At 56.8% G+C, this 25,885-nt stretch overlaps 1 protein-coding gene across 3 annotated transcripts in view; it reads right to left on the bottom strand.

Annotated features, from left to right (window-relative positions):
* The window catches only part of FOXP4 (forkhead box P4), a 58,004-nt gene extending 32,475 nt beyond the window's left edge, over nucleotides 1–25,529 (bottom strand). For 2 of the 3 annotated variants that reach the window (XM_068995883.1, XM_068995886.1), the window contains exons 1-2: nucleotides 25,472–25,529; nucleotides 6,064–6,277 (exon numbers count right to left, since the gene is read on the bottom strand). In XM_068995883.1, the coding sequence (XP_068851984.1) occupies nucleotides 6,064–6,261 (198 nt within the window). In that variant the 5' untranslated portion in view covers nucleotides 6,262–6,277; nucleotides 25,472–25,529. Of the gene's footprint in view, nucleotides 1–6,063; nucleotides 6,278–8,925; nucleotides 8,983–25,471 lie in introns of those variants that run through there. The other variant, XM_068995884.1, reaches the window with a different exon arrangement.
* Nucleotides 25,530–25,885: the final 356 nt, after the last annotated feature.

Below are 25,885 nucleotides of genomic sequence, written 5' to 3'. Positions count from 1 at the left end.
GCCAAGGCCTGGCTGGCCCGGGGTGCCAGCGAGCCCCCAGCGCCCGCCCGGCTCAGCCCCACCGCGCCACCTCTCAGGGGGGAATTTAATTCACTCCCCGCTGGCTCCCTCACTTTGGTGTGCTCTGAAGCACGAAATTACAAAGATTTACAGGAAAAAAACCCGACATGGCCTCACAATTGCACACAGGGGCCTCTCCTGCAGCGCCCTGGAACTGTCCCCTCCCTCCCTCCCTCCCTCTCTTCCCAGTGCCTGGCAGCGATTCCCACTCCAGCCCGAGCTGGGCTCAGCCTGCAAACAGGGATAGGAACCTGTTGTGGGGCTGTGCAGGGCATGTGGAGCAGCCAGGATGGAATTTTGGGATGTAGAGCTGCTCGTCAGCAGCATTTGTTGCCCAAACAGGGCAGGGGGATGAAGTTTTTCCATAGGAAAGTGTCACTCACAGCCTCTCCTCGGGGCTGAGGAGGTGGGAAAGCAGAAGGAAGAGTTTTCCTGTGGGAATGGATGGGCTTTTACCTCCGTGAACCAGAGAAAAAGTTATTTCAAAATAAAAATCAACTCCTATCCTGCTGCCTGGTGTTACCCAGGAGCCATCAGCACATCACCTGGAATTGGGAACGAATTCAAACTCCTGGATGGCTCCCTCTGATCACCAAATGATCCCAGAAAAAGTCTGCAGCCACAGCCAGAGGTGCTGGGGTTCAGATCTGCGCTCCCCAAGAGCAGCAGATTCCAGGAAGAGGAAGAGGACGGGGACCTGGACACGGCTGGGGGAGGCCCTGGAGTGCCTTGGGATGCGCAGGGCTGTGGAACACACCTGGGATTGCAGGGACAGGTGGGAGAGGCTGGAAGGTGTCTGTTGGGATGGGGAGGGGGCAATGAACAACCCAACCATGCTGGGATTAATCCCACCCTGCCAGGACCTGCTCCCACAGCACCCTGCTCCTGGGATACCCCCAGAGATGCTCATCCCTCCCCTCAGACCCCAAATCCCTCCAGTTCTCTGGATCACCCCCAACTCCACACATCTCATCCTCCAGCAGGGGAGCAGCCCCTTTTCCCAGCTTCCACCCAGCCTGCCTGGGGATTATCCTGATTTTTTTCCCCCTCCAGCCTGTGAGGCTCTACACATCCATCCCTGGATGTGCTGGAGGCTCCTCCAGACCCCAGAAAAGACAGATTTTGGCTGCCTTCCCCATGAAAAACATCACAAAGTCCCCTTTCTCCCACAGGGAATGCCAGATCCCACCTGGCTCCAGCTCTGGAAGAGCCCAGGGAGAGGAGAGGGTGGCTGACCCATGCAGGGTGGCTGACTCACAGCACACCTTGGATTAATGTGGATTAATCCCTCATCCCTGCCTTTTCCTCCTCCAAACCTGCCCCAGCAGAGCCTCTCCAAGGCCTCCTGATTGGGAAGAAAGCTCCAAATAAAAAAAAAAGTTTGGAGAGCATGGAGACATCCATGGGTGATCCTAAAAGCAGAAGCCACAGCGTCCCCCCCCCAAAAAAAATCAACCCAAAATAATCCCAGGACAAAGGAAGATGTTGCCTGGGGAATTTAGAAGTGCCTCATTTAGCAGGTATTTCACTTTATGAGGATGGAGTTTTTAATTCCAGCCTGGATGCTCCAGCTGGGGAGAGCTGCCCAAAATCATCTGAGGGATTTTCCACCTGGATCAGAGCATTGCACGAGGTTTTACCTTCCAAAAAAGAGAAAAAAACCACCTCCAAAATTACATTAAAGCAAGAACTTTGCATGGAAAGAGGGAGTAAGGGAATTTTTATTTTCCTTTTTCCCTCCGATCCTTTTGGAGGGTGGAAAGAGGTTGGGAAGGGCTGAAAAAAAACGGTTAAAAAAAAGAAAAAAAAGAAGATTTTTTACACTAACCTCATAAAAATGACATCGTCACATTCCAGAATTAGAGCCATTAAAACAACACACAGGGATATTTTTAGCTGGATATTAACAGTAAATGATGCCATATTGAGGAGCACTTCCACCAGCCCAGCCCTGGCCTCGCTTAACCAGAACCAAATGGCTCCAAGAGATCCAAAAGGAACAAAAAAATGACACAATTCCTCCCAGGAAAATGAAAAAAAAAAGGCCTTTTTACACCCAGCTCTGTGTCTGTGTCCCAGCCCCAGCTGTTCCTGCCCTGCTCCAATGCTCCTGGAGTTTATTCCTCTGCTCCTGACTCCTCAATCCTCACTGGGTTCAACCCAGCCCCACTAATTAAGGGCACAAGGAATGTGCTCCTGATAATCCTATGCCATGGAAAAAGGGGAAAAGGGGGGGAAAAGGGGGAAAAAGGGGGGAAAAAAGGGGGGAGAAAAAAGGGGGAAGGAAAAAGGGGGGAAGGAAAAAGGGGGGAAGGAAAAAGGGGGGAAAAGGGGGGAGAAAAAAGGGGGGAAGGAAAAAGGGGGGAAGGAAAAAGGGGGGAAGGAAAAAGGGGGGAAGGAAAAAGGGGGAAGAAAGAGGGAAAAAGGGGGAAAAAGGGGGGGAAAGGGGAGAAAAGGAGGGGAAAAGGGGCAGAAAAGGGAGGGAAATGGGGGGAAATGGGGGAAGAAAGGGAAGAAAGAGGGGGAAAAGGGGGGAAAAGGAGGGGAAAAGGGCGGAAAAGGGAGGGAAAAGGGGGGGAAAAGGGGGGAAAGGATGGGGAAAAAGGGGGGAAAAAGGGGGGATAAAAAGGAGGGAAAAAAAGGAAAAAAAGGCTCCTGCATTTGTCCTCAGTGAAATATTAAATATGAATCAGGGAAGTGAAGAGAGAGATGAGTTTCACTTAAGTGCTCTGGCCTCGTTTTTATCTTAAATACCCTAATAATAGAGGATTACACAATATATTTGAGATGTGATCACATGTTTTATGGAATGGTATCTCTCCCAGGGCAGCAAAGTGCCTCTCCTCCCCCCTCCACACCCTTCCTCAACTCCCAAAAAAGTCCTGTTTGCTCCTTCTCAAAACCAAGCCTTGTTTTTGTTTATTCCTCCCCATTTCTTTGACGTCTGTCTGCAGCACACTGAGATTTTTTAGGTGTTTTTTGCACCATAAAACAATCCCAAACAATGCCAGAGCAGCTGGATTTTCCAGATGGCTCCTTTTCCATGGATTCAGAGTTGGAAGGAGCTACTGTGGCATGCCAGACTCTGGGGTTGTCCCCTTGATGCTCCCAGGACATCCCTGCTCCGTGAGGTTTGCACGGATTTGGGTTCTCCACGTGAAACTCCTGCCATGTGTGCAAGGATCTCTTTCCATCCTTTTCCTCCATTCCCAAAGATGCAGCAACCCCAAAGACCCCATCTCTCTGCACCCCATGGATTTAACCCCCAGCTGCAGGCTGAGAGTTGGAATTTTTTTGCAGGAATTCAGCAAAAAAAAAAAACCCTTGGAAAACCCCAAATCCCAGCTGAGCAGCTGCACAATTCCCACTCCCCTAAAAAACCAGAGGGATGTGCCACCCCCATCACCCCGCTGCCCCCATTTCCTCCCTCCACTGGGAATTCCGGGAGGATCCAGCCTGGCAGGAGGGGGCTGGCGGATCCCTTTGGAGCCCAGCAGTGCCGGAGGTCCCTCCACGTTCCCACAGCAACGGTGAGGGGGGGGTCCCGGGCCGGGGGCTACCCCCCGGTGCCCCTGGGCGACCTCTCCCCTCCGCCAGCCCCGGCACAAAGCGGGCGCGCGCTATTGAGGCTTTTCAGCCCCATCCCAAGCATTGAAATCCAGGGATTTAACCCCAGCGCCAGCGCCAGTCCCCCGGGCTGCGGGAGAAGGAGGGAGGGAGGGAAGGAGGAGAGGGGGATGCCCTTTCCCCACCCCACCGGCTGCCGGCTCTCCCCTTCCAGGCTCTCCCCTCCCCGGCTCTCCCCTTCCAGGCTCTCCCCTCCCCGGCTCTCCCCTCCCCGGCTCTCCCCTTCGGGCTCTCCCCTCCCGGCTCTCCCCTTCCAGGCTCTCCCTTCCAGGCTCTCCCCTCCCCGGCTCTCCCCTCCCTGGCTCTCCCCTCCCCGGCTCTCCCCTTCGGGCTCTCCCCTTCCAGGCTCTCCCTTCCAGGCTCTCCCCTCCCCGGCTCTCCCCTCCCCGGCTCTCCCCTTCGGGCTCTCCCTTCCAGGCTCTCCCTTCCAGGCTCTCCCCTTCCAGGCTCTCCCTTCCAGGCTCTCCCCTCCCTGGCTCTCCCCTCCCTGGCTCTCCCCTCCCCGGCTCTCCCCTTCGGGCTCTCCCCTTCCAGGCTCTCCCTTCCAGGCTCTCCCCTCCCCGGCTCTCCCCTTCCAGGCTTTCCCTTCCGGGATGCTCGGGAGTGGCATGGATTGGGATGGATGAGGTTGGTGAGGAAATGTTGTGCTCCGGAGTGGAGCAGAGCTGGGAGATCCTGTCTCAGCAATCCAGGCTGCTGCTGCCACACACCCACATCCCCTTGCTCCAGGGACACCCCAAAAGAGGGTTCCTGAGCACCCCACAACACCTCCGTGCCCTCAAGATCCCAGCAGTCTTAGGGAAGCACCCTCGAAGAGGAGCTATAACCCCAAAATTCCCTGCAAAGACCTGTCTGGGTTCACCCTCGGAAGGTCACAGGCACTGGAAAAGGTCAAATCCAGCTGAAAACGGGAGCACGAGCTCCTGGGAGCTGCAGCTCCCACGCAAATCCCCACGGACACGGAGCTTTAGGCCCACCAGGATGAGACGTGGGCTCCCACCCCTGCAGGCTTCCCAATTTTTCTGGGGGGATTTCATAAAGTTCAACGAGAATCAGGATGGAGTGCCGATATTCCGGGATGAGGGAGTGAGCACACAGGAAGAGCCCAGCGGTCCAAGAACCCGGGGACAACGCTGGCTGCTCCCAGGGATGGAGCAAAGCCTCCATCAAGCACCTAATTGTCCAAAACTCCTGCTGTGGGGACATTTATTCCTGACCCCAGCTGCTGCTCAGCCTGCTCCCTGGAGCAGGAAGATGGATAATCCTCGGGATAGATCCTCCCCCTTCCCCAGGTCGCTGGAGGTGTCACTTGGTTTTTTTGGAAGCTCACCAAACCCTCTGCTTTAATAACTCCACGTACCAGCCAGCTCACCAGGGGAACCCCACCAGGAGAAATGCCAAGGGGTAAAATGAAACATCAGCATTCACCAGGGATGAGCCAACACTGGAAAAGCCGCTTTATCCCCGATTTGCTGGAGGAGATCCCCCGTTTCACAGCCACGATTTGGCTGGTGGTGGGGGGGGGGGGGGAACACAGATCTCCTGTTATCCAGTGGAATTCCAGGAGGGAGAGCAGGCAGCTCCTCGGAGGGGCACCGGCAGCGGCATTACACGCATGATTACCCTCCGGATCCGGGGAACAGCGGCTTAGCGGCGTGCGGAACGGCCGTGATCCAGGTAATGGATTTACAGCACTCCCTACTAAAGTATCAGACACAGCAATTTTTTACAGCTTTCACGCTGGAATTTATGGCTCAGGGAGGCGATCTCCGTACGAGGCGAGGGATCATTGCCTTATTTAGTAGCCGAGCGGGGAAATTGATGGTTTTTTGCCAAAGTTTGTTTGGGAAGGTAACCTGCAGGCACGTCCCCAGGGCTGGGAGGGGACGCGTGTGGCAGGGGCTCCCTGAGGGGCGCACACATGTCACTGTCACACGTGTCCTGGGCCATGTGTGTGAGGTTCAACCTCCAGGAGCCCCAAGGAATGGGAAAGCAGCTCCTGGACAACCCAATCCTCTCAGGGAGCACCTGCTCCTGGTGTTCCAGCCAAGATTTTTGGTGTCTCAGCCCTTCAGATTGATGTGGGGGCAGAGCAGGCAGGACCTGCCCCCAAAACCAGCGAACTCCAGGGCAGCAGCCCGTGAGCTGCAGGGATGGGTGGAAGCTCTGCTTCCCAAGGGATGTGGGACAAGGACAGAGCCCTGGTTTTTGGGGCAGCACCTGCAGCCCAGCTCAACCAGGCACGGCTCAACCTGGTGGAACCCAACCCCTGAGGACACAATGGGGCAAAACCGGGTGTCACCCCCACACCACATCCTCGAAGGACCCCGTTGCCTGGTGTAACAGAGGTGAGAAGGAGCGGGGTGTCCATCCTACCTGCTGCTGCTGGAAGTGCAGGAGCTCCACAGGGCTCATCTCTCCGTTGGCCTCGGCTCCGGCGGCTCCGTCACGGCCGCCGCCCCCGGGGCCGCCCCCGCTGCCGCCGCCGCCATCGGGCTGATTGCTGAGGCTGCTCACCCCGTTCTGCGCCGAGGGCGTGGAGCGGATCGTCTCCGAGGCAGATTCAACCATCATGACTCGCTAGCAGGACCTAAGGAGGGGAGAGGAGAGCCTGAGAACGAGGGCTGAGGTCCCTGGCTGTGCCTGATCCCGGTGGGATCCCGCAGGGATGGGATGTCAAACCCTGGCTGGTTTTAGCTGCGTTCAGTTTACCCCCAAAAATAAAAGTGAAGCTGTTTCGAACACACTGCACATCGCTGGGCAAAGCAAGTGCAACTCATTCCTTAGAAAACCCATGATTCCAGCTTTCTCTGAGCCTGGTGCAAGGTGCAGAGCCTCAGGAATCCGTTTATTTCCCCCAAATCCCAAAATATTTCACGGTGAGAGGCTGGAGACAGCACAGCCAAACTCACTGCACACCGAGCACAGCGAACCTGCACCACGGATTCCACCCTGAAAATCCCAACAAAGTCCAAACATTTCCTCCAAGTCCTTCATCTGCCAACAAACCACCACTTCTCAGCAGGAAAAACCAGCTGGCAGAAGGTTTGGTGCCAGGCTGAGGAAACCCAAAGCTACGGCAGAGCGGCGATGTGGAAACGAGAGCACGGCGCACACGGGTTGGAAAATCCTCCCTTTTCTCCCAGTTTTTGCTCAGTGGGCTTGGATGAGTGGGAAGATTGGTGGTGGTGAAGCTGAGGGTCCCTTTTTCTGGGAGAAACTCCTGGATCTGGGCTGGCATTGGAGGAACAGCACCACCACACCCAGCACTGGTCTCTGCCACATCCAGCCCCGACACAGAACAGTGGCAGCGCGGGATCCACCCTGCAGCGAGGGTCTCTCCCTCCTTCCCAACACGTTTTCCTCCATGAAAAGCAGTTTTCTCCCATTCCACACCCCTCCATCCCACCAGCACGGGCTCAGCGCTCACCCACCGCAGCTCGCAGAGTTCACGACAAGACGGGAACGAAAACAGAGGGATGGGATGAAAAAATACCACCTCCCTTCTCTTTTTTCCTCCCTCTTTTTTTCCCTATTTCCCCCCTCCACACCCCAAAAGCCAGCGAGACAAACCAGGAACAACATAATTGCTGAAATGTGGCGTGTAATAATCGCTATTCAGGGGCTGATCATTCATATTAAACAGGGAGCAGCGAGCTGCTCATTTGCATGTTGGAGATTATCTGCATTTCAAAAGTCATTTCCGCAGGGGACATGAGTGACATCCATTCCCAAGGGGAGCTCCTGGCTCCCTCCCACTGTCCCAGGGCTCTGGGGGTGACACACCGGTGGCTGTGGGACAGCTCAAGGTTAAGGGGATTACTGGGATTTGGGTTGGGTTGGAGCATGGTGTGGTTGGAGCAGCTTCCCAAGGATGGGATGCTCACAGGATGCTGCGTTAGGAGCAAAAATCTGGAATAAATCCCTCACCTTTGCCTTAAAACTACGTTTTTTCCTTCCCCGCTTTGAATTTCAAAGATTTCAAGTTCGGAAATATGAAATTATTGCTGTTCCTGTTCCCGTTTTCCCTCTGAAATCCACCAGGCCCCACAGGGAACGCTCCATGTCTGACACTCGAACGGCATCACCAGGGCCAGAAACTCGTCAAGATTCAAGCAGGGATTTGACTTTTACACGGAGAACAGGAATATCCAGAGTTACAACAGGAAGTATTAAAAAAGGCCAAAAAAAAAAAAAGAAAAGAAAAGAAAAGAAAAAAAAAAAAAGGCTTTGGAAAGGATCTAAAACTTTCCTGGCTTCGGGCATAAACTGGAGTTTAACTATTGGGAATTAGGAGGAAATCTCTGCTGGTGGAGGAGCCGTGGGCTCGCTCTGGTGGTTCCAGCCCCTGCCAGAGGCGGGATGCTGGAGCAGATTCCTGCAGCCCGGGTGATTCCCGGAGCTGGGGACACCGGGCCAGCTGAGTTCCCTCTCCAAGTCCTGTAAAACTCGACTTCCCGTTCCCAAACCCCTCTGGGATGCTGGAGTGTCTGGGATCCCAACAACGCTGCGAGGGAAGTCATAAAAGAAAGTCATCATCGTAATAATGGAAATATTTCCATTCCTATAAAAAGTTTTACAAAACCTTAAAGAAAGGAAAAAAAAGGAAAAAAAAAAAAAACAAAAAAACAAAAAACGAAGCCGGTGTCTGCGAGGTTATAAAGTGGATTTAAATTAGGAACAAGCGCTTTTCCAGCCAGGATGGATCCGGGATGACTGGGAAGAGCAGAACCCGCCTGAGCGATGCCGGAGCACACGTGCAGCCCTGCACACAGCCGGGAGGGATCTGCAGCATCCCGGCTCCTGCTGCTCATCTCCCGCAGTTCAAACACGGCCAATATTCCAGGGATTCTCCGGATGCCGCATCCAGAGGGGCTCATCAGGATCAGACCTTCCCCCAGGCAGAGAGGCAGGGACGGAGTCCAGTCAGTCAGCGGGAAGATCCAACGACACCCACATGCAGCGGGAAAGGGTGGGTTTGGTTAAAAGGGGAGGGAGGAGCCCCCTCCAACGGCAACAGCAACAGAAGCTGCACAAATGGATCGTTAATTACCATTAATTACCATTTCAGACTCCCGAGCTCCGCCGCTGAACCACCACTCCGCCTTTTTTGTTCCCCCCTTTTATCCAACCACCTTCCGCAGGACAAAGGGGAAGGAAACGGAGAATTACAAACGGAGCAACGAATCCCCCCCTGCCTTCGGCGGGACCATATGGCAACGAGGGTGTATTAATTACCGTGGCTTTTAATTAACAATTGCTTCATCTGAGCAGTAACATTTCCTTGACATCCCCCAACTCGCCGCTAACCTGCGCGGAGCACGCGCCATCCCGGTCATCAATCCCGCTTTATTGACACCCATCCCTCCCGCAAACAGGCACGATCCCAGGGTTTTCCAATTAACACCTCCGCACTCTCTAATTAGCGCAATTAACAGGCTGATGGATGCCCGGAGCTTCCCTGGGAGGGAGGGGCTGGAGCGGGCGCTGGGGCTGCGGGACGAGGCTCCCGCCGCGTGTGCCACGATTCCCGTGGGAACGCCAGGTGTGTGCCGTGCCATGGAGCCTGGCACTGCCATGGAGCCTTCTGGAAGGGAAGGATGGACATGGAGGTGACCAAACCCATGGCCTCAGAGCAAAGGATGTGGGATTTTAGGAGCAGCAATAGCGGATGAAGCAGCGATGTCCCCCCCAAAAAAATGCTCCCAAGGAATTTTGGGCCATCCAGACCCATCCGGAGCAACGCCACTGCTCTGCCTGATTCCATGGGCACGGAAATTAAATGGCACTTCTCAGCCCCCAGGAGCTGCTGGAGCAGCCACAGCCACACCACGAGCTCCTCAGGAGCCACTGCCTCCACACCGATTTCAGCAGCTTTCCCTATTTTTCATCATCCTCGGCACCGCAATCCTCGGCAGCTCCGGAACTTTGGGCTGCCCTTCATGGGCCACGCACGGGCCCAGCGTCACCTCCACCATGCTGTCCCTGTCCTCGAGTCCCCATCCCCGACCACTGCGGGTTTCCCCAGCCACAAACTCCAAGAGCTCCAAACCATCAACCAAGAGGGAGGGAGGAGGAAAACCAGTGGGAAACACCGCTGGGAAAACTCTCCCGGCCACATCTCCACGAGCTGGGACAGCACAGGTGACACGACACACTGACACACAAACCGACACTGAGACATTCCAGAGGCCGTTTCCACCCTTCCCACCACGTCCCAGTCCCAAAACAATATTCCAGAGCCTTCCTCCCAGCTCCAGCCTCGCCAGGACGCCAAGTGGAGCAGGCGGCCTCTCCCGTGGGTACCAGTGGATCCTGCAGGAGCACGGACCCAGCAAATCCCCCAAAGCCCTTGGAAATCTGCAGGATGCTCCTCTGCACAGCTGGAAGGAGAAGAGGACTCAGGAAAGCTGGATGCCAGGCACTGGATCTGCTCCCAGCTACGGAAAGTTGAGCAACCCGCCCGTCCCGCTCCAGCACCGCCAGGCTTTAGGAAGCGGCTGTTAATCCTAAAAGGCTTCGGTTGGAAGAGAAGCAGCAGCTCGGGATTGCTCCGAGAGTGGCTTTTTACCCTTTAATTAACACATAAACACATGGAAATGTGGAGAGGGGATTAAAATAAAAGTCTGGGGGAGCTGAAACGAAGCTAGAGCATTACCGTAAATTAGAAGATATTTAAGGAACCAGGGACCGGCTAAGCTCAGGCACTGCTTTAATGGGATCTCACCTCTGGGCACTTTCATCTCCCACTTTCATCTCGCTCCCAGCAACTTCTTTGGGAAGAGCCAACCTCTGGCGCTTCACCTTCACCCCCAGCTCTCCTCACCTGCCTCGGTGCCAGCCCAGCCCAGCCACGCTCGTGGGTACCAGGGACTGGCAGCCAGCAGAGAGCCTTTGCTGCTCCACGGAAACCAGGCAGGGATGGCCACAGAGAGGTTCTCCTCCCGAAAAAAATTGGGAATCCTCAGATCAGCTCACTCAAAGAGCTGGAGAGCACCTGGAAGTGTGAGGACTCCAATCTGGAATTGTTCCTGTGCTCCTGGCGAGCCCCACCTGCCTCTCCAAAACCTTTCACCCTCGGAGCATCCTTTGCTCTGTGGATCTGCCCCAACTGCGGCCAACCCCACAGCAGATCCCACCCAGGAATGCCCAACCCAACACAGGGCATTCCCAGAGACACCAATGCCCGCCTGGCACCTCTCCCATTCCCTGCCAAGCTTCCAGGAATACAAAACCCCTCCCAGAGTGGGTGTGGGACTGGCTGGACGTGGCCAGGCCGGTGCAGGGACAGCGGGGCTGTGGCTCCATCCCGGAGCACGTGCCGGGCACCGGGGCTGCTGCTCCATCCTGCTCCATCCCGGCTTCCCCTCGCTGTGCTCTTGAAAAGATTAAAAAAAAAAGGAACCCCACTCCATCTCATTAAGAAAGTAAACACAAGAGCCGTCTAAGTGTCTAATTAAGCTTCTAATTAGTCCCTGCTTGTTACTAATGCAAATTAGATTACGCCGCTTAACTACAGCATGTCCACAACACCCTTGTTAATTGCGGCCTTTTGAAATTAAATTACTCCCTAATTAGCATATCAAAGCCATTGATTCGGAGCCAGGAAAGATGAGGGCAGGAGGAAGCCTAACGCCAAGTTTTGTTAATCAGGGACGTCTAATTAAATAGTGACGTGGAGCACGGGGCTCCCACCTCGATGCTCCGGAGCCACCACACGTGGGGACCAGGGGCACCCTGAGCGGGGCAGCCCCTCGGTGGGAGCTGGTGGGCTCTGCACCCACCAGGGATCAGTGCTGAAGAGCTGGAGCATCCTGGTGGCACGGGATGCAGGTCTGGTACCTGTGTCCCATCAGGTCGGGATGCAGGTCTGGTATCCCTTAGGCTGGGATGCAGGTCTAGCACCCCTGTCCTGTTAGGCTGGGATGCAGGTTTGGTACCCATGTCCCATCAGGCTGGGATGCAGATCCAGTTCCTGTGTCCCATCACGTCGGGATGCAGGCCTGGCACCTCTGTCCCATCAGTTTGGGATGCAGGCCTGGTACCCAAATCCACTGGGAGCAAGGCTGGGGGCACAGCCCAAAATCCAGGAAGCCCCCATGGAGCTACACCAGCCACCGCAGTGCCAGGTCCAGCCCTGCATCCCCTAATTTCTCATCCCCCTAAAAACTTGCTTTCCTTCTGCCCAACACGATCCAAATGAGAATTTAAAGGCCAAACATCCCAAAACACACCCTCTGTACACGTGGATGAGGGTCACCCTCTCCCCAGCCCCCAAAACCCTCGGTGACCCCACACAGGAGCAGGAGAGGCGCCTCAGTGAGGATGGGTAGGGCTGGAAGAGCCTCTCACCTGTAGGATCCCAAATCCAGCTCGGCACAAGAAGCGAGGGGACAGCGCAGGGCACAGGGGGATGTGACAGCGGGGTCCCAACACCAAATCACCCCGCAGGGCACCGGACTGGGGGGACACATCCCCTCCCCATCCATGAGGATTCCTCAGATGGGACACCCCCACCTACATCCCCATCCCAGATCCTTCCCTCAAAGACAACCAAAACCACCTCTCTGCTCTCACTTGGGTTATCCCCCAATACCTCCATCCCCGAATTCCCAATGGGACATCCACAACGGAGCCACCAGGGAAGAGATTGGATCCAAAGGCAGAATCACTTCAAGGAGAGTGAAAGTGAAGCCTAATTTTGAAGTTCTTTCAATAACTTCCTGAATGACCCAGTTCTTCCCATCTCATAACTTTTCCTCTCTGGTTTTCTTTTTTCCTTTTTTTTTTTTTTTTTTTGTTTAAAGAGGTGGGAAGGGAAAAAAAAAAATAAAGGGACGAAGATTGGAAAAGTTTAATAGAGGGAGAAAAAGTCTATTAAAAAAAAAAATAAATAAGGCAGGCAGCCCATCTCAGGGGAAGAGCTGAAATATTAAAGAAAGCAAAATCGCTTCTCCGGCTGCCGAGGCAGAGCAGGAGAATGGAGCGGCTGGAAAAGAAGGAACGGGGCACTTTTAATTGAAAAAAGGGAGATTCGAATGAAATATCCAATATCCCCCGTTAAAGAAAGGAAGAAGGATGGACCTTGGCCGCCGAGAAATTGCTGAAAGCCCCAACTTTTCTTTCTCTCCCCCTTGCTAGGAAGTTATAGGAAAGAGGGATGAGAGAAAGGAAGGGAAAAAAGGGTCTTTCATCCGAGAGGAACTCAGGGGGAATGGAGGAGGAGGGCGGGGAGAGAGAGAGAGCAAGTTTTATTCATTTATTTTATTTTATGAGATGAGTAAAAATAATATATTTAAAATTAAAAAAAAAAAAAAAGAAAGAAAAGGCCGAGTTTTACAATGTCCCAGTGTTTGGAAGCAGCGGAAAGGAGCGGAGAGGGGGGAAAGCAACTAAGAACAGAAGGGCCGGCTCCAACCACCCGCCGCACGAGCCTCTCTCCCAACGAGATTCAATTAATTGATAACAAGAGGCATCAAATTAATTTTTCAAGGATGTTAGATTTTGATGAAGGAAAAAATCTCTCTGATTTTAATCGGGGCGGCGTTTAAAAGGCATAAATGAATATCCCTTTCTAATCATCTGAGGCGCCGAGGAAGCACCAAGCGGTTAACGTGGAAATTCAAATCGTTTAATTAGGGGGGGTGGGAAAGAGGGGAGGTGGTCGTGGTGGGGGAAGGGGGCCCGGGGTTTTCTTTTTAAAGAGCTTTATGAAGAAATTATTTTTTTAAAAAAATTATATTTCTTTCAAGCATCTTCGCTCTCCCCCCCCCTCCCTCCTCCAACTCCTTCTCCCAGCCCCGGAATGCAGCAGCACTTGGAAAAAGCCATCTTGGAGCGTTTTGCTTTTGAATAGAGACCATTCCCCAGCACAATCTAATTAACAGAAATGATAATGAAGAGGGTGGGGAAAAAAATTTCAGAGGGAACAAAATAAAAAAAAAAAAACCAACCCAAAACCTCCAAACTCCCAGGGAAACAAAATACAAACCCCGCGGGATAAGGTGAGATTCCCACCAGGCACAATTCCCGTCCACGGCTCTGCGCTTCCACACGGGATGAGGGTTTTAGGATTTGGGATGAGGTTTTCAGCACAATATTCCCCCAAAATCCTGTTAAAATAATTACCAGCCGCTCCCATCGCCAGTGTGGGACGGAATGCAGCTGCAACCAACAGGGCATCACCCCGGCAGCGTTTTCCAAAGGTTTTCCCGGCATCTCCCCATAAATCCCGGCTTGCTTCAAGCCTCTCCCACACACCCAGTGCCTGGCTCACACTGGTTTGGACACTCACACAGTGGGGACACATCCCCCTGGTGCAAATCCCACCTGGAATTCCTGCTGGAGCATCCCACCGGCACCAGAGCCCTCATCCCACCCAGAGCACACGGAACGCTCCAGTCAAAATCTCCTCCGTGCCTCCCGCACGCAGCCAGGATGGTCCCACACTCGCCTGGGGCACCTGAGGAAGAGCAGGGATCTTCCTCTTGGATGGAGGCACGAAGGACACCGCCCTGGCTGAGTGAGGAAGAGCAGGGACACGGGAAAATGTCCCGACTCAATCCCTGGGAAGGGCGAAAGCTCCTGGAAAATGAGGGAAGCTCTGAAATCAAAATAAACCCCAAACCCCAGGAGCTCCCCCTGCCTCATCCCCTCGGGAGAGGCTGCAAAGGGCAAGGATGGAGCCAGGGAGGAAGAAAATTCCCTGAAGCAGGTGAGGGGCACTCTGGAGCGGGATGAGGAGCGATGCCAGGGCTGGGACTCGGCCTCCCACGTCCCACCCCGAGTGAAATTTTCCAGCCGAGTTCGAGGCAAGTCAGACTGGAAGCTGCTCAAAGTCTCTCCTGGCCTTCAAATAATCCAGAGGGGAGGAAAAAAAAGGCAAGGTACCTATGGAGCAGGAGGGAGGGACTCAGGATGCCACAAGTTTTCCCAGACTCCGTCACGTCTGTGCAAAAATTCATCCGGAACAGGCTCTGATTAATGCGCTCCCCGCCGCATCCACGGCAAATCCCGTTTCTATGCAGGAAGAGGCCTGGTTTCTATCCAGAAATTATGCTGCTCACGAGGAGGGAGAAGAAAAAAGGCAGTGGGGGGGACAACTATCCTTGGGCATTTTCAAACTCCCGGTCTGAAGTCCATTTTTCTTTGCATCCCGATCGGAGGCAGCGTGACCCAAGGCCGGCTCCGTCTCGCAGCGCTGCCGGAGCCCGGCTCCGCGCTTCCAAACAGCTTCCCTGGTTTTATTCCTGCACAGCTTGGCTTCTCCATGGACTGACTCGGCATCTCCCGGTTTCTCTGGGCACCTGCCACCCCCACGGAGCAAAGGCAGCCCCGCAGATGAACACGGCTCCCGACAGCTCGGCTGGGAATAACCCCGGAGATTTCTCCAGCGTTTTCCTAAAAGCTGGGAAGCGGCGTGTTCGGCAGGGCTGTGCTGGGATCCTGCCCTGGGAACGCTGCTGGGTGCCCATGGAGGGGAGTGGGGTGGTGCATTTAATAGCTGAGGTGCTTGGAAGAGAGCAGGAGAGGCAGGAGCATCTCTCAGAAGCGGGAAGCGCTTCCCACCAGGAGCCTGTGCTGAAGTCAAAAGGTCACCGGGGTCCCCTGTGCTCCTTCTCCTGTGTCACCTGGATGAGCCTCGTCCAGCACCGTGTCCTCTTCCCAGGAACATCCATCCCCCTCTGGGACTCTTCCATGGGGAATGCGGGAGGTTCTGCCTGGCCCAGCGCGCCGCTGGCTGCGGATGCATCCCGCAGGGATGGCAGCAAAGCTCTTCCATGGCTTCAGCGTCCCTCTGGATGCCAGGCTGGAGGCACAGGGAAGGGATCTGGTCCCACAGCATCGCCCCGGGGTCACGCTCAGCATTCCCAGGTCATGCTGATCCACCCAGGCTCCGACATCCCCACAGCTCAGCGAGAGCAGGACACGGCGCCTTCCCAAATCCAGCATGTCCCTGCTTCGTGGATTGGGACAGAGCTAGGGAAGGGAGAACTGAGTCGATGTCCTGAATCCCTGCTCATCCCAGGCAGTGCTTCCTCCTGGGAATAGCAAGAGCCTGAAGCCCAAATCCAGGAAGCCCCGGAGCCCAGGAGCAGCACCCAGGTGGCTGCTGCTGCTCCAGCTCGGTGGAAGGAAGGTGCCCCCCGGCACCTTCCCACTGCCGTGGGACACACAGCGCCATGCAAATCCCAGGGATTATTCCCAGGAATTGGGCTCCCCCCACACCTCCTAAAAATAACCCTCATCCTTTAAAATATTAATTAATGATTCACCAATTCCTGTCACCCTCCCCTGCAGTCCTGGCATCCTGTGAGCACCTCTGGGTGCTGGGGCAGGGAGGAGCTCGAGGTCCCTGGTGCCCACCTGGCTCCTGACGTGTCCCTGCCCGGGCAGGACTCGCCAGCGGACAGCTGGATGCTGCTTTTTTAGGGAAGATCCCAAAAATCCCCAGCCCAGGGCTCTGGCTCGGGGTCCCAGGTGAGGGTGCCCGCCTCAGGCTGGGTGCCCACCCTCTGGGTGCCACCTTTGGCCCACGGCAGCCACAGCACAGCCCCCAGCTCCTGCACAATCCGGTCACATCCTCTTCCCGCATCTCCTGTGAGATGGGAACACACAGAGCCCTCTCCCTGTCCCCAGACTGTCCCTGGGTGGCGATCACCCACTGTAGGACACGGTTCTGGCGCTGGCCACACCAGGCAGGGCACCAACCCAGCTGTCCCCAGACCAAAAATCACCACACCGTGGTGAGGGAAGGACACGGCACCGGGACAGAGCATCAGACAAGATGGGAAGAGGACACAGCTGGGGACACCAAATCCCTCAGGGACATGAGCCACATCCCCATGTGTCCCCCATGTCCTCTCCAGCCCCAGCACAGCCCTTCCCGCTGCCAGAAGTTTTCAACCCCCAGTTGTTATTTTAAACCCCCAGACAAGCCCAGCAATTCGTGCTCATTCCCAGAGCGATTCCCAGAGTGTCTGTGGAAGGAGCAGCACTGCAGTGCAAGGACATGTCCCCTCTGAGGGGACACAGGGCTGTCCCTCCATCCTTTTCCCAGAGGGGTGGGCACGGCCCTGTCTCCTCCTGCAGCTCCATCCCAAATTTACAGCTGAGAATTCAGCAGCACCGACGCTCCTGACGCATCCCCTGCTCCGGCACGGCGGGGACACGAGGGACCGATGGCACCGACCCTCCCCAGAGCCAGCAGCAACCCCCAAATGCCCCCCTCACCTGCCAAAGCCCATCCCACTGCACTCCCAAAGGGAGCAGACTCTTCAGCAGGGAGTGCTTTAAACCCCCCAGCCCCAAAACCCAGCGGGATCACTCCGGCATTCCTCCTTCCCAGCCGTAGCCCGCAGTGCTGGTGGAAAACCTGTGGATGCAGGGCTGAGCGGGGTTTGATCCACGGACGGGGCTGCTCCGACAGCTCCAAAGTCTGACCCAGATTCGGAGCAGCGGCTCCACTTCCCAGGGAAAGCGGCCTTTGTTCAGTGGGAGCCCACTGGCATCCAGGGAAAGACTGCAAGGGATTTGGGAACAGGCCCTGCCTTGTATCCTTTGAGAAACGAACCTGGCTTTACAGGAGAAGTGGGAATTACCCGGCCAGGGCAGTGCTGATCCCGACCTGCTGCCGCATCCGGAGGGTCCCCAGCATCCCTGAGGATGCAGAGCCCAGCCCTGGCATCCATCCTGTGGGAAGGAGCTGGGCTGGACCCTGCAGCTCCCAGCACTTTTGGGTTTGACTTGGGGAAAGTCAACCCCAATTCCAGCCCAAATCTCACTCCTGTCATGGGAAAAGGGGATGCAGTCAATGTTGTGCTGTACCACGGGAGCCGAGCTCAGCCAGAAACCCCTTCCCAGGGTTTCTCTGGCATGCTCGTGCTCCCACCCCTCACAGGATGGATTTTTGGACATTTCCCTTCTCCTGTTCCTCTCGGGAGCACATTGAGGGCTCAAAAAGCACAGAAGTCCCCAAAAGGCACAAAAAGCCAGAATTATAAAGATCTTCCCCAGTTCTTCCTCTCCACCTCCATGGGGGAACAAGGGCTCTGCTGCCAAACCCAGACCCCTGTGCAAGCAGCACCCTACAAACCCCGAGTGCTTTGGGGTCAGAGGGACAGGAATGGATCCCACTGGAGGGGCACAATTGAGGATGAGCGCCCCAAACCCCGGGTTCCAAGAGTCCAAGACAAACTGGGATTGATGGGATGAGCAGGAGCATCACCCTCCTCCTCCTCCTCATCCCCCAGCTGCAGCTTTACCCACCCAGCAGGTGACAAGGGCCCCTTTTGTTTCCCAAACGAGGAATTCCTGTCGGTTTTGAGGGTTTAATTTATTAATGGAGAATGTCTGCAGCAGCCTGGCTCCCCAAACCCTGCTCGGGCAGGGTGGGATGGGGTGGGATGGGATGGGATGGGATGGGATGGGATGGGATGGGATGGGATGGGGGAGCCGCTGCCCTGCCCACAAACCCAACCCCATCCCAGCAGGACCCTGTGGATAAAAGTCCATCCAGGAAGCTGCAGGGAAAGCAGGTTGGGGTGTAAAGGAGAAATGTAAATTCTCGGGAAACAATCCCAGAGAAAGGCAGAGCTGGAGACTTCCTAAACCCCACCTGAATCCACCTCGGCAGAACTCCCGGGGTTTGCAGCTCTGCCTGGCCCAGCAAATTCCCAAAATCCACATTTCCTGCCTCAAAACTTACAGGACACTTCTCCCCGTGCCTTTATTTGCTCTTCTCGTGTTTTTATCAGGCCCGGCGATGCCGTGTTTCTCTTCCCGATCCAAGCTACCCCACGCTCCAGGGAATTTCCCTCCTGCTGCCAGGTCTGGCAGCATCCCAGAGGAAGGACCAGCCTGCTGGGTGCCAGGAACCCTCCTTGGGGCACAGAGCTCCTCCTCACCTCCCTCGCCGCTGGGACAAGTGGCACCCAGAGGGGACACAAGGCCCCAGGACACAGGAGAGCTCCTCTCCCTCTCCAGCACAAAGTCTCTGCCCAATATTCCCACCCGGATCCTGGCCCAGTTCAGCCCAAAACTCCGGATCCTTGACAAGGAACTTCAGCTCTGCCAGGTATTCCCTGCCACAAGTTCTCCCTTCACCTCGGGTGGCTCCTCCGAGCCCCTCATGACCACCCTGAGCCCCAAAGTCTTTTCCCGAGGCTGCAGTGGGGCACCTTCCCCCCACCCCGGGATGTCCCCTGCCATTCCCGGCCATTCCTGCCAGGCATTTCCTTCCCCTGGGAGCTGGAGCTGAGGAATCCAGGAGCTGAGGAAGCCCCAGGTCTCTGCATGGTGTGGGGACACTCCTGCTCTGGGAGCATCCTCCTGGCAGCTCCAGGACCTTGTGGGCAAAGCGGGATCCACCGAGCTGGAACCCCCATCCCAAGGGATGTGCTGAGATCCCAGCACGGATGGGAGGCACCAGCGGAGCCGTGAGCTCAGTGCCAGCTCCAGGAGCTGTTCCTGGGCCACGGAGCACTGGCAGAAGGGCACTGGGAGTCCCATCCCCACTCCTGGGCACAGCAGACACCTGGGAGAGGCAGGAATCTGAATGCAAGGGGTCTCCAGACAGAGAGAACTCCTGGGAACACGGGATCGCAGCTCATCCCTCGCTCCACAGCACAATTCTGGCCTTGCATTCTGCATTAAGCCACCAGCCTCGAGCCCTCCTCACTGTCCCTCTTTCCCAAGGCATCTTTTCCCAGTCCGTGACAGCTTCTCCCCAGGTGGTCCCATCCCATCCTGCTGCAGCCGGCCCCTGGCTCCCAGCCTCACAAGAAGCAGCAAAAAGAAAATCACTCACCCAAAATCTACAGGTTGTAGAATAAACCAGGACTTGGAGAAAGCAAGGGAAGGGTTTGGGATCAGAGCTGACCGATCCCGAGGGAAGCTGGCAGTGGGATGCTCAGCCAGGAACCTGGAACGGCACCGTTTTTGTGCCCTTATCAGCCTCGGAGCAGGGAGATCCCTGTGGATAACCCCAGCTCTGCAGCGACCTGGCACAGGGGTGTTCCAAGGATTGTTCCATCAGCACCTGCTCCGGGCGAGCAGCTCATCCCAGCCACGGATCCACAGCTGTGGAAACGGGAGCAGCATCTCCCTGAGCTCTGGAGCTGCCAAACACAACCTGCACAGCACCCAGAGCACAAACCCATCCCACTGTGGCTTCCTCCTCTTCCTTCTCCTCCTCCTCCTCCTGCTGGGGCCATCCCGGTGCTCCCCAGCCCTGTCCGCCCATTCCAGCTCCGGTCACACCGGAGGAGTTTTCCCAATGAGGCAGAAAAAAACCACTTCCAATTCACCTCCAAATCATCCCCCGCCGTGGGATTTTTCTCCTCCTCTATCACCTCCAAAATCCTTTTGCACCTTTCCACAGTTTTGAAAGGAATCTTCCACAAAATCATTTTATTGCCCCGACTTCTGCCTCCGATAAACCCAGCGTGGAGCCCTGAGCAGAGGCAAGGTGAGATTTCCTCCACATCCACCCTCCGCTCCCTATTCTCCTTGGAAAAATCCCTGTTTTCTCTGCCAGCCTGGCTGCACAGCCCGGGAGGAGGCACAGCTTCCGCCGGAACACGCTGCCAACGGCTGCTGCCAACCTGCCAGGGCACGGGAACCCTCGGGAAGTGTCACCCAGGGCTGGCAACGCCGGCACCGCATCGCTCCACCCCAGCGAGCACTCGGCACAAGAGGCTGCAAGCACAGCCTGGCTTTTCCTTAAAATAAAAAAAAATCCCAGGAGAAAGGATCCCGACTCATACCAGGTTCCCTTCCCTGCGCATCCCGGTGCCAACCCCGTGCCCATGGCAGAGGAATCCCTTGATGACTTCCCTCCCCTTCCCTCCGGCTCATCCCTGCTCTAGCAGGATCCCTGTGAAATAAATCGTGGCTTTGGACTTCTCCTCGCCTCCTCCTCTGCTTCTCCTGCCTCTCCTCTCTCCCTTTTCCCTGATGCCATTCCACTCCCAAACCCATTTTTGTCACGGGCAGCTGGATCACCACAACACGTTTCGTGCTGGAGCCTCGCCTGGGCCATGCCAAGAGCCGGTTAAATTAGGAAAAGTTTGTTAAAAAAACCAAAACAAACCCCTCAAGCAGCGCCTTGGCTGGATTTTATCTACCAAACACTTGGGGAGGGGGGGGGGGGAGGAGGAGGAAAAAAAAAAAGATTAGGAAGTTTTTCAAGCTCTGCCCAGCCCCATCTTGATCTACAAGTTCTGTTTGACTTGAAAAGGTGCAGCACAGGGAGGTTTCGGAAGAGATAAAATGGGTGCAAGTCCTTGCTCTGAGCTGGCCCAGGAGCCAGCGCTGCTGGTCACAGCCCCACGGCCATTCAGGGGACAGTGGGGCCACCCCAAGGGCCACCAGCTCCGTGCAGGGCCATGTCCCAGCTCCCGGGGTTATTTCCGAGCCAGCTGCTCCCCCTGAGTTTCAATCAGGTGCATCCAGGAGTGGCCCACGGAGGATTTTTACACCTTCCGAGGCAAACTCACGGAAATTCCAAGCTCTGAGTGGTTTTATTTACTCCCTTTTTCCTTCTCTCTCCCGCTAACGGAGCTCATCCCTCTGTGGGAAGATGCCCACGGAGCAGGACCGAGCCCCCTGCCCTGCGGAATCCGTGCTGGAGGAGCTGGAAACCGAAGAGGAAGGGACAGGAAATTTCAAGTCCCCACTTCCAGAAGTGGCAGGTGACGCCGAGGCGGCAGCGGGGTCACTTCGGGAGCGGAGGATAAACCCAGGGTGGCCCTGCAGGAGGAGGTGGGAACCCCCCCCCAAAATTCAGAAATGGGGAACATCCCCTGGAGACCCCCAAACCACCTGCCAGACACATCCCAGCGCTCTGCTGGGCTTCAAGCCCACAGGGATGAAGGGGGGGAAAAAACCCCCACCCCTTGCCGAAATAAAGAGAATTTTCCCAAAACCTTCAGGCTCCCAAACCCCACCACGGAGCGGGAAAGGCAAGGAGCCATAAATGTGTATGAGTTATAAACCCGGGGACCTCCGGGCTTCTCCTCCCGCCTCTCTCCGGTGGGAAGAATGAGCCCGTTCCCCTTGCCCCCCACCTTGCTGCCACAAAGGCGATCCCAGCCCCACAACTCCCCCCCTCCAGCCCCGCTCCCCGCCGGACCGACAAGAAAAGAGAAAAAAGGATGGGGGGGGGGGTGAAAAAAAAAATAAAATCAAAGGAGAGAAAACCCTGAAAGCCAGAGCCCCTCCCCAGCCCCACAGCGAGACACAAACATCAGCAGACTCAAAGCATCCCCCGAGCCAGCGGCGGAAAAGAAAAGCTGCCGGGCTCTCCGGGCAGCAACTTCACAACTGAGTGCACTCGCATTCCTGCCGGGTTATTAGGAGAGAAAGGCCGAGGGCCCGAGGAGATATTTTAGTGTCACTTGATTTTATACACTGCCCTGGTTTTTTGTTGGTGTTGGTGGTGGTGTTTTCCGAACGCTCTCCGCTCTTCCCTTTCCAAAGGGGATGTAAAAGCTTCGGCCGCCCGCTTTCCAGGGAGGACAGCGGGGCTGGACATGGCTTTTACAGATATTTTGGATGTTATCTTTTCTCCAGCCCCTTCCCCACCTCTCCCAGCAGCAACTTTAATCCGTTTTATTCCACCTCGCTCCGTTTGCTCAGCCTTTCCCCCCTCGCCCACCCCTCGCCTCCTCCTTCCCTGACCCCGCTGGGCGACGCATCCCGGGGTGCAGGGCTTAGGGGGGGGATTTTCCACACTGATCCCGTTCTCCTGCACTTTTTCCAACCCCCCCATCAAATCCAACTTCGTGCTTTGCAGCGGTGCCACTTTGGATTTTAGATTTCATCCCCGGAACGCTGCTCGATCCGGCCGGGAACGGACGCACCCCTGTGCCCACACTGAGAACCCCATTAAAAAGGGGCTTTGGGATGGGGGAGACCCACAAAACCCCCCCCCCAGAACAAATAATAAATTAAAATTACGAATCAAAATAAACGGGGAGCAGCTCAAAGAGGCAGCTCGCAGCATTATTTGGGAGCAGAAGGAGCAGGAGGGCTCCGGGATCTTCTCCACAGCCCCCAATCCCACACCACAAAGGGCAGGAGAAGCCGGAGACTCCGAGGGCTCTGCAGCCCTGACAAAGCTCCCTGGCTTGGCACAGGGAATTCTGCCCCTTCTCCCCCATGTTTTCCCCCTTCCCAGTTCGATTTAAGCAACCTGAAGGAGGAAAAAAATTAAATAAGAAGGGGGAGAACGGAGTAATTTTTCCAAACCTGATTATTTCCTCCATCCACCCGCTCCTGCAGCTTGGTGCATTTATTTGTGATGGACTTTAAGGTGGGGTGGCAATTAAAAAACAAAAAAAAATTGAAAATCCTTAATTTAGAGTTTTATTTTGGAAAACCCTGAGACTTTGCTGTGTTTAAATTGAGGATATGGGGAGGCATGAAAGGGAACACGTCCCCGCCGACACCCGGGACCGGGTCACGCCGCCCGCGTGAGACACATGTTGGGTTGATTTAATGTCAAATCCCTGCTCTCCACGGAACGTATTCCCCACGTAAATTTTTAACACACCAGCAGAAATTTGTAAAAGTAAATCCTCCTTCTGGTTTGGGTTAAAAACCAACCCAACCTTTTAATACAGAAACTAATAACAATTTTATTGTCTGCCCCACAGCTTTACGACGCTCGCAGAGGAGTGAGGTCTTAATCCGATGGAAGTTGGGGTGGAGGGTGGGAAAAGGAAAATCTTGGGGTATCAACTGATGGGGAGGGAAGAGCTGCCTGAAGCTGAGGAGCGATCCCAGGCAGGAATTCGGACACAAATTCCTCCAGGACTATATTAAGAGCAGCAGCAGCAAAAATAAAAAAGAAATAAATCTCAGTGCAAGTTTTCCGAGCGGGCACTTCCCGACCACGACTCCCGGGAAAGTGGGGTTTGCAGTGCCTGTGAATTATTCCCGCTTTCTCCTCCACACATTTTTCATTTGTATTAAAAAGTGCACAGGAGGGAGGGAGGGAGGGAGGGAGAGACACGCGGCCCTTGGCTTGTTTGTGTTTTAAACGGGCAAAGGGAAACCAGCATCGCTCCCGGATGGAAAAAGAAAACCCAATTACGCTCCACTTGTTCTCGCCCATCCACACCTCCGAACGCGCCCGCCAACTCAAACCAGATTTCCTACACCCAAAGAAATATCCAGAGCCATCCGCGGCACTTCCCGAAGTGCCCTTTTCTCCCGGAGAGGGGGAGAGGGGAGAGAAGACAGAGGCGCGTTTGTTTATCCCACGGAGCGGGGAGAGGGAGCCGGGAAGAATAGAAATCCCCGAACTTTGCCAGCGCCGGGAGAGCATCTGAACGACGGCGGACACCGGGGTGGGAAGGGGATGTTGTCGGAGGCTGATCCAGGGCTCCGGGTGAGCCTCCACGCGCTATTTGCCCGGGAATTTCGGGACTCCCAGAAGACGATGCTCCGTAATAAAAACTCTTCCCGAACACGTTATCACTGCCGGCACCACCAGCAGCCGCTGCCGGCAGCGTCCCCGCCGAGAGCTCCCGCGGCACCGGGCAGCGCGTCCGGGTTAGAGAGATCCCCCCCAAATCCTTGGGAAAGCCCCCCCAACCTCTCTCCCCGTCCAAACAAAGGCGCACGGAACCCCCGCAAACTTTACAACCGGGTGAAACCCAGGCACGGGTGAGCCGCGGGGCAGCCGGCTGCCGTCAGCCCCTCCGGAATCCAAACCTGCGGGGGTTTCTCGGCAATATTCTCCAGCTCCATCCGAAGCCGTGCCTTGTCCTCCTCTCCCTCACCTTGCAGTCTGGGTTAGGATTTTGGACACGGCGGGTGGATTTTCCCAGGGCGCTGCGGGAGCGACGGCCGGGCTGGCTGCAGGTTGTCGGGGACGGCGGCGGCTGCTTCTCCCAGGAATTGCAAAACTTGGGGCAGACTTACGGATTTCTCTCCAAGGAGGGAATCACACCCCCGGGCCCGAGGAGCGGCGGGTCGAGGCTGAGTTAAAATGCGATGGGGGGGGAGGGGGGGGGAAAGAGGGGGGAAAAAACCACCCAAGCCCTCCAGCAGCCGGAATTAAACCAAAACTGCCGGAGAGAAAGGAAAAGATGGGGAGGAAATGGGAAGCACCAACAAAGGGAGCGCTGGGGCGGCTGCAGGGCAGGGGCGGCCGGGCCCCCCCCCCCCCCCCGGTGCGCTGCCCCCTCGGGGGGTGCGGGACCCCCGAAGCGCCGGAGCGGAGGCGGGTCCGGATCCGGCACCGGCAGCGCGGCTGTGCCGGCGGCAGCGCAACTTTCCCGGGGCCCGACCCCCCCTCGCCGAGGGGGCTGCGACCCCCCCTCCCCTCCGCCGGCCGCCCAAACGCCTCAGGGGCGGCGGCGGCGACCCCCGCGCCCGCCCGGAGCCGCGCACCCCGCACGCACCGGGACCCCCGCGCTGCTCGGGGCGCACCGAGAGCGGGGACCCCCCGCGCCCCCCCCGAGGAACCCCGCACCCCGGAGCGCCCCGATGCCCGACCCCTCGGTGCCCCCCGCTCCCCGCCGGGCCCCGGCCCGCCCGCACCCCCGGCTCCCCCAGCGCCGGCCCCGCTCCCTTTGTCCGGGAGCCGTAACAAAACTTCCGAGCGCGGCGCGGCCGAGCGCGGGGCACGGCCCCGCCGGGGGCAGGGGGAGGACACGGGGGACCCGACCCGCGCCCCCCGCACCTGCCGGGGGGTCCCGCCCCGCTCCCCCCCTCCTCCGGGTACCCCCGCGGGGGGAACACGCGAGGACCCTCCCGCGCCGCTCGCACCCACCTGGTCGCGCCGAGCGCCGGGCTCCGGGGCGGGCATGAGCCGCGCCGCTCCTTCCCCCCCCCCCACCCCTGCACAGCCCTCCCCGCACCGGCACCTTCCCCAAACTTCGACGGGGCGGGCGCGGCGGGGCCGGAGCTCAGAGGCGGCGCGGCATGGCCGGGGTGGGCTCCGTGCGGCGGCGGGGCCGCGCTGCGGAGCGGGGCCGTGCGGGGCTGGGCGCGGGGGGCGCGGGCAGCCGGGGCCGGCCGGGCCGTGGCCGCGCTCAGGTCCGGCTCGGCGCGGCGGCGGCGCGGGCGCGGTGGCGCGGGGCGGGCGCCGGCCGCCCTACCATAGTTCCTCTAAAGCAGGTGCAGCCGCTTTCCCCGCCCGAGCATCCCCCCCCCCGCGCCGCCCCGAGCCGCCGCCGCGCCGCCC

Source organism: Aphelocoma coerulescens, chromosome 26 (assembly GCF_041296385.1).
Source record: "Aphelocoma coerulescens isolate FSJ_1873_10779 chromosome 26, UR_Acoe_1.0, whole genome shotgun sequence".
Classification (NCBI taxonomy): Eukaryota; Metazoa; Chordata; class Aves; order Passeriformes; family Corvidae; genus Aphelocoma; species Aphelocoma coerulescens.
This window is presented reverse-complemented; position numbering and strand designations above follow the sequence as displayed.